This window comes from Dendrobium catenatum, unplaced genomic scaffold (genome assembly GCF_001605985.2).
Source record: "Dendrobium catenatum unplaced genomic scaffold, ASM160598v2 original_scaffold_59185, whole genome shotgun sequence".
Taxonomy (NCBI): domain Eukaryota; kingdom Viridiplantae; phylum Streptophyta; class Magnoliopsida; order Asparagales; family Orchidaceae; genus Dendrobium; species Dendrobium catenatum.
Genome location: NW_021377637.1, coordinates 5,989 through 14,675, shown reverse-complemented (window position 1 = coordinate 14,675; position 8,687 = coordinate 5,989). Strand labels below are relative to the sequence as shown.

Here is an 8,687-nt window from a genome sequence, read left to right as displayed (position 1 = left end):
ACGATGGTCTTTTGGTTCGAGACAGACAAATTTCAGAGGCGATAGGATGGATGAATCTTCAAGATTCACCGGGTCTGATTATTCTCCGTGATGGGAAGTGACGAAACTTATCATTGCGGGCAATCAGCTTAACCCGCCCTTGATACCCTGAAGAACGCAAGCAGCAACGAGAAGAATTAAGAGAGAGAGAGAGAGAGGAAGAGGGAAAGAGAAGAAGATGAATAAGAGAAAACTGAAAACCCTGTCTTATTACATATTGATAGCATGTAGATATAGAGAATAAGAATGGCCTCATTACATAATACCCAATAGTTGAGCGCCACTCCACACAAATAAATAAATATAAAGATAATACAAATTTATATATCTTTATGCACTAATAGCACCATCATAATAATAAGCACTAATTAATGATTGCCGAAGAAATTTCATCAATGAATTATTGATTCCATCTTGACGAAGACTCCGCGCAGTAGCTTTTTCCACCTTTAGAACTGAAGATCATCTTAGAATTGCTGATCCTTATGATCTGCATCACATCTATGGCCCTTCTTCTCCTCATCCTCCTATACTTGTTCGCCTCCCCTTCCGCTGCAGAGCCACTCTGGTATATCTGCGGCTCAGGAAACTTCACCAGGAATAGCACCTACAGCTCAAACCTCAACCAACTCATCTTTACTCTCTCTTCTAACGCCTTGGCCGGCGCCTTGGCCACCGGCTTCGCCACCGCCACCATCGGCATAGTCCCTGACCGTGTCTATGGACTTACTCTCTGCCGCGGCGACACCGACATCGCCAACTGTCGCTCCTGCATCTCTACGGCCATTTCCGACACCAACCAGCTCTGCTCAAACAAGAAGGAAGCCACCATATGGTACGACTTATGCCAACTCAGCTACTCCAATCAGGAAATCCAATACGGCCCCGACGTCAATACTAGTGTCCAATGCTTGTTAGCTAATACCCAGAAGGTCTCGGCAGACCGACTTCAGAGGTTTGAAATCCTGAACACCGAACTTATGGGAAACCTGTCAGAACTGGCCGTGACAGACACATCTCGGCTCTTTGCCACCGGCGAGGCAGCGCTCACGGCTGGAGATAATATATACGGTCTGGTGCAGTGCACGCTGGATCTGTCCGTAGGCGACTGCCGGACATGCTTGCAGCAGACGGTGGACTTCAGCAAGTTTTACCTGCAAGGGGCCGGAAAGGGAGGAAGAGCATTGGGGATCTTGTGTAATATAAGGTATGAGTTGTACAAATTCTACAACGGCACGCCCATGCTTCAGCTTTCTTCTGATCAGTCGCCATCGTTACCATTACCCACAAATGCCTCAATGCCAAATGTTACCCATCAACAGCCATCGTCCCCATTGCCCAGAAATGCCTCAATGCCAAATGTTACCCATCAACAGGCCGATTTATCTCATGGAGGTATTGTTCTTAACTCCGTGTTGGTTGCGATTTTGCAAAAGAAACAAGATGACCGTCAACTAGTGCTTACAGCTCGGATGACCGTCAAAATTTATTCTGGCAGCAGAGTTTGATAAACCGTGTTAATTTTTAAAAGTATTCATCTCGCGAGCTCCTAATATATTTTTGCATCACAATAATAAGATATATTTAAAATAGAAATATTTTCTTTGTAATTACGGGCCGGGGATATCCGGATTTTTTTTTGGTGATATGTTGCAGATTAGATGGAAAACAAGGTTACCCAAATTGAAACCTTAGCAAATCTGTCCTTCATTAAGTTTAGAAAATCATAATGGCTTGTAGAATCATTTAAAATTTTCGGGATTTCAGAAATGTTTTTTGATATGTGCAGTGATTCTAAAATATTTTTATGATTGTTCAACAAATACTTTTATTCTTAGAAAATTTTTGGTCTGTTTCTTAGCACGGATTTCTCTGTTATAAAAATCAAAATTTGCCAAATTTGATTTCTCGATCACTAAAAAAAGCCTTCAATTCCTGAGAACAATTTGTGTGAGGAGGCGGATTTGTTGTTTTAGATATGGAAAATACTTTTTAAAACAGCTTGAGGCAATACATAATAGAACTGTCAATCTTACAAAAGGTGATTTAGTAGCAAAATTTTATAGACTAATTACAGGATTATGCATCTAATGGAATTTTGCCAAATTTCATAAAAGAGTATGTTATCCTTCAATCTTATATGATATCACCCCGGAGTTTTAGTAGGAAGATTTTTTTTTTTTAAATTATAATATTCGGGGTAATAAATTTGGATCTTCTTCCACTAACAGTAGAGTTACTAGGATCTTCTAGAACTTAACCCATAGAAGAGACCAAGTCTTTTATTTGTCTTTAAAAATATATGAAAATTCCTAGTTTCATTAAAGTTGGTGGCTGTATAGGTTATAAAGTTTATGGTGTGGAACCGGAAGCTTCGCCGGAATCCTGCACTGAAAGCCACGACACAAAAACACAAGGCAATGGAACAGTAACTTGATAACTTGAAAATTCACTACCTCCGCCTCTCACTATAGGCGTCTAATACAAAAAGCAACAGGAATTAAGGGTAATACGGTAATAACTAAGAACTTAATAATTATAAAAACTAGTGGATTGCAGGACTGTTAAAAGAGCAGAGGAAGTGGCCACGGTGGACAAAACCGTTGCAGAAGTCTGGTGTTCTCCATCACACCCATGTTAACTGGTACCACATCAGTTTAATTCTTAAGCTGATAGAAATAGGATAATATTTACTTCCTATTATTGTCTTGCATCTTTTTGAAAATCAATCATGTTTATACTCTTTTAGGGACTTTCTAGTGAGAGTTTAATCCAGCTTTAGGTGCCCTTGGGGCTTGTGAATGCATGACCTCCAGATCATTCTAAATATGTACGTGGAGACCCTCTTTAATATCTTTTGGGTTCCATACATAATGGAGCTCCATAGGGGATATTTTAGTGAAGAATTTCTGTAGTAGTAGGTGTCTAAATATTTTTATATAAGTGGATACTTTTAATCAGGGCTTTGTCACAGTTTCAATACTTTAAAAAGGTCCTAGATAGCTTCATTAAAATTTAGTTTTAAATTTAATTCAAATTTAGCTAAAATGCCAATAATTCCAAGTTTAAATGCCTCAAAAAATGGTAATCCCATCCAGATTTTGTTGCAAGTCACATACCAAACTGCCTTTATAACTTTTCTAATATATCTACTCACTTTTAACTTGAACAACTTTTAACTTGAACAACTTGTCTATCACTGCACTGTTTTTAATTACTTTTATGAATAATTTTGAGCTTGTAAGTATAGGTGAAATAATCTTATGTATGCAGGAAGGAAGATTGTGATCCGGAGAGTCGCCATTTTCTTGCCAGTTGGAATACTACTACTTATATGTACAATAATTTATTTAATATGGATGAGAAAAAGAAGAAAAAAAGGTATGCTTCGAAAAATTATTTCTAGCAAAAGTTGACTCATTCCTGGATTGATGAAATCAAATTTCTATATGAAACAGGAACAAACCGATTACAGAATGATCAAATGTCATTAAATCAGGGCACAAACTTAGCATCAAAACTTGAAATCAAAGAGAATGGTATGGAATTTTCACTGATCAAATTTTCAAGCATTATGGAAGCAACATACAACTTTTCTTCCACTAACAAGCTTGGTCAGGGTGGCTTTGGTTCTGTATATAAGGTGAATAATTGCTCAAGGCATCTTTTGAAATTCCACAAATGAATTTAGTAAACTTATTTCTTAATCATGATTATGCATGTGAAAGTAACATTAACTTCACGTAAAACTAGAAAGAACAACATGTATGGGGTGTATGGTGAACATTCATTCTAGTTCTTACATTATTTTGGTTTACTCTATATGTTATGCTCAAAAAAATTTTTTTGATGAAGAATGCCTTGATTATGGACAAAATACCATGAGTTAGACCATAAAATTTCAACCTTAAATAGGTGGGTTAAGATCAATTATTATCGATATGCGCCATTTTTCTAATAGAAATTGACTAAATGTCTTTAAAGTAAAAAATGTTGAATTAAATTTTAACATTATACTTTCCATCTTGATATTTAAGGTGCAAGTTTTTCACTAATCAATTGTTTATCACTTCAGGGCTATCTTCCATCAGGTGAATGTATGGCAGTTAAACGACTGGATGAATTTTCAGGTCAAGGATTGGAGGAATTTATGAATGAAATAAAGCTTATTGCCAAGCTTCAACATCAAAATCTTGTTAAGCTTTTGGGTTGTTGCATTGAAGGAAACGAGAAGTTACTCGTCTATGAATACATGCCTAACAAAAGCTTGGATTATCATCTTTTTGGTATGCTATTCTAAATAACTTACATTACAATTCATGTGTACCCATTCCAGCTTTTGATTATTTATCCACTTGATGAGTTTTTGGCATTTGCAGATCAAACTAGAAAAGAACAACTAGATTGGTCAAAGCGCTTTGCCATAATTGATGGGATTGCTCAAGGACTTCTTTACCTTCACAAATACTCTCGAGTTCGTATTATCCATAGAGATTTAAAAGCCAGCAACATTCTCCTGGATCTCCAAATGAACCCAAAAATATCGGATTTTGGTTTGGCTCGAATTTATGCAAGCACAACACCAACAAACACAAATAGGATTGTTGGTACATAGTATGTGATTTTTTTTTTGCAAGCTAATGAAAAACACTATACATATCACATATATTATCAAATAATGAGGTACTTTCTTTTGTTAACATGTAGTGGTTACATGTCACCTGAGTATGCAATGGAGGGCTTTTTCTCAGTCAAGTCTGATGTCTTCAGCTTTGGGGTTTTGATGTTAGAAATCATTAGTGGGAAGAGAAATACTTCATTTCATAAGTCTGGGAAAGCTCTAAACCTGCTTGTATATGTAAGATATTATATTTGTATTGATTTTTTTAAAATATGATTAATACAATTTAGGCCATAAATTTATGACTTAATAACTAAAAATGGTATGTTTCAGGCATGGGAGTTATGGAAAAATGAAAAATGGTTGGATTTCGTTGATCCATCATTAGGTGAAAAAATCCTATCAAATGAGGTTTCAAAATGTATTATTGTGGCACTTATGTGTGTTCAGGAAAAAGCAGAAGACCGACCTATAATGTCAGAAATTATTACAATGCTTGGTAGTGAAAACATAATTTTACAAGATCCGAAGAAGCCTGCATTCTTCACTGGAGGAAATGAAGGGCCTTCAGAATTTTCAATATATGCTTCAAAAAATGAAATCACATTGACAATTTTAGAAGGTAGGTAATGCCATTGAATCTTCTTATGTAATGAGTAAGTACTTGTTATGTTGCAAGAACTTTGAAATTGTATATTTCTGAAAGTTCAAAGTTGATGCAATTTATTTTGAATACTCAAAACTATTTTTTTTGCGTATCAAACTTAATGAGTTAAATGGTTATCTTTCATGGAATAATTCACAATGAATCATGTATCTACACTTTTGTTCTCCAAGGAGATTAATTTGGTAGGTCTAGCTTTTTCAATAGCACAACATCCTTAACCTTATCCAATTATTTATTTATAGTTTTTATTAATTCCTATTCATACTGTCATTTAGTTTATCAAGTTTTTTGTGCAACTTTTGACTATTTTGGCTTTCTTTCATTACGTTTTCCTTCATATTACTTCAAATTTGTCCTATTCTACTATCTCTTGTACCTCTTTGACCTTCAATAAACATGCCCAAAAGATTAAATTTAATTCTGAGAATCTCATCTTTACTAGATTTTTTTCACATGTCCTACCTAATATAATTATTCCTTACTCTACTTGTCTCTTACTTTCTTAATTTTATTGAATAATGTTGATTCATGGATGGCTGGATGCTCTTCCTCTTCGATTATAGCTCACATTTTCATTCTTATACATGGGATTTGGATCCTCTGTTATTATCAAGATATTTGTATATGTCAAATTACTTTTATTCACCTCTGCAATCCACGTTGAATAATTGGGAATGATTATAATTATTTTTTATGGTTCAAAATTTTGTATTTGCTTGTGCAGTGATTGGATTACTTGATGATCCAAATAGAACAAGTAATATTTACAAGTTCACTTTGCATCTATTAGGTCTCTATGAAAATTTTCAATTATTTCAGGTTTAATTTTATCTTAAGTTGTAGATTGAATTTAGAAAGCTAAAAATATGTCGAGAGGGAAATTGCTTGGGAGCACCATGACTTGTAGTTTCGATGATGCTCTCTCTTCCAACTAGAAGTTGCATGGAGTACTGCAGCACTGTGGAGGCCGCATAGCTGATTTAGTTCGTGAAGCTAGTTGAGGAATTTGTTCAGCTTGAGGTAGGTTATAGATGTTGTGCTTTTTGACTTCAATTCGACATTTGTGTGGGTATTTCTGGGACTTTATTTTATGAAGATTTAGATTTTTTTTTTTGTATAACTCTTGATATGTTTTATAACAAACTAATCTGGTCATTTTGAAAGGAAAAATGTAAATTTTCACTAGTTAGTTTGACTTATAAATTATTTCAAATATTTTTTTGTAAGAATGTTAACACCTCAAAAAATTTCTAGAGTATAATAAATGCTTCAAATTGATGGTACAAATATTCCTCGTGAATGACTTCTAATTTGTTATTGTTTAATACTTTTATTAGTTTTACCTCATGTATTTTACTGAATATATCATAAATGTGCTATTTTCATGTATCTTTATATCATTTTAAATGTTGCTTATAGATGTTGAATATGTTGATATTTCTATAATTATGTGATGAAATTTATATGTTATGTTTATATTTTGGAGGATATATAGAGGAGGTTATATTAGTGGTGATTGTTTTATGTTGTGTAATACAAGTGAAATTATAAGAGCTTTTGCAAATATATAATTCCTCGATCTATCCTTAACATATGTGAGATGAATAAGTAAATGTTTAAGTGGAAGTGGAGTTACAAGGATATTTATACTATATGTAATTCCTCCATCTATCTTGAACATATGTGAGATGAATAAGTAAAGGTATAAGTAAAAGTGTAGTTATAAGGGGAATTGTGCTAATGTGATCAAGTGGAGGTATAAACAGATTTTGAATATGAATTATGTTTTAAATTATATTTTACATGTTATGTTTCATGTATTATTTTCTGATATTATATTCATGTTCAAATGAAGTTCATGTTGTTGTTATGTAAAAGCTCAAGAAATATTAATATTCTTGCCTTTGACATGTTCACATTTGTTGCATCTTGAACATTTGCGATGGTAGAGAGATATAGGATTTAGCATCCAAGCTTCGTAAAAGATCTAGAACATAGGCAAATAAGAGAGAGAGAGAGAGAGAGAGAGAGAGATGCAAAAGTTAAAAAAGACAATAGGATATTTACGTGAAAAATCTTTAAATGGATAAAAATCATAAGATTTAGCCAATTAAAATAATTCTACTAGTGTTTGTAGTCAATTATAAATATTGTGCCTTGGCTCAATGTAGGAAATACACATCATATAGAGCACATTACATGGTAAAAGTTGGAAGAATGCAGTGATATAAGAGTTGTTCTCAAAATAATGTTGGCTTATTTGTTTGGTCAGAATGATCATAGTTGGGTAACTATGGTAGGAGGGACCATAGTCAGGCAATGGAAGTCAAAGGGATCATAGTCAGGTGACTAAGGTCAGAGGGACTGCAATCGATGGGCAACGGTGGTTGGAGGGATTATAGTCAACACGCGATTATTATTAGATGGGCTGCTGTTGTCACACGAGTGTGGTTGGAGGGATCGTATTCAAAAAGCGATAGTAGTCAGAGGGACCATTGTCAGCTGGCGATGATGGTCGAAGGGATCATAGTCTGTGGGAGACGGTGGTCGGAGGGATCATAGTTGATGGGTGTTGATCTCATTTTTGTATGAGGTCACTAGGACCAATCCAGACCTTAAGTTCTAATCCAGACCATATGATCAAAATTCCAAATCAAACCCATAATTTTAAACCAAAATTCAAGGGTAAAAAGCTAAGTCTTGAAAGCCTTTTCCATTGAATTTTTAAACACTTTAAACAATTAAATGACCTCTGATTTAGAATCTATCAATTGTATATTGATAGGACATGTCTCTAGAGATAACCCTTCAAATTTTAGCTCATTCTTAGGTCTCTAATCTCATAAATTAAATTAAAATCCAAAGGTTGTAAAACCTTTAAATATTTACAGTCTATATCACTAGATCTGTCATCTGGTGGATCTTGAACATTGAACCTTTTCCGAACCTTCTAATCACACCCAGACCCTTAATTATGACTCATTGATCATTAAACTGTATTTTTGTGGACCTATTTTGATCCCCAGTGGACCAGGTGTCAAAATGACCAAAATACCTCTTCGGAGTCTAAAAAGGCATTTCAAACCAAATGACCTCCAGATTGTTTAAAACCACTTCCAACAATTTTTTAATATCAAATCAAACCTGTTGAGCCCAAACTTAGGTCCTGGATCAACTTGGGTGACCCAGTCAACCTAGGTTGACCCAAATACCCCTTAATGTTTTAAATGGGTTATTTTAACCCATTTCACATTTCAAACCTCTTTCAAGCCTCTAATCAATTTCCAACCAAGGCTTAATCATTTCCTAATGCTTGGCCAATCAAATCCTAGGAATTTTGACCAAGTCAACTATAAGACT

The 8,687-nt window shown here is 34.6% G+C and overlaps 1 protein-coding gene across 1 annotated transcript; it reads left to right on the top strand.

Annotated features, from left to right (window-relative positions):
• The first annotated feature begins 307 nt into the window (after nucleotides 1–307).
• LOC110107919 (cysteine-rich receptor-like protein kinase 19) lies at nucleotides 308–5,530 on the top strand. Its single transcript, XM_020838364.2, has 7 exons — nucleotides 308–1,434; nucleotides 3,313–3,420; nucleotides 3,498–3,682; nucleotides 4,115–4,325; nucleotides 4,419–4,653; nucleotides 4,747–4,897; nucleotides 4,994–5,530. The coding sequence occupies exons 1-7, from the start codon at nucleotides 525–527 to the stop codon at nucleotides 5,288–5,290; spliced, it is 2,097 nt and encodes a 698-aa protein (XP_020694023.1). The 5' UTR covers nucleotides 308–524; the 3' UTR covers nucleotides 5,291–5,530.
• The last annotated feature ends 3,157 nt before the right edge of the window (nucleotides 5,531–8,687 follow it).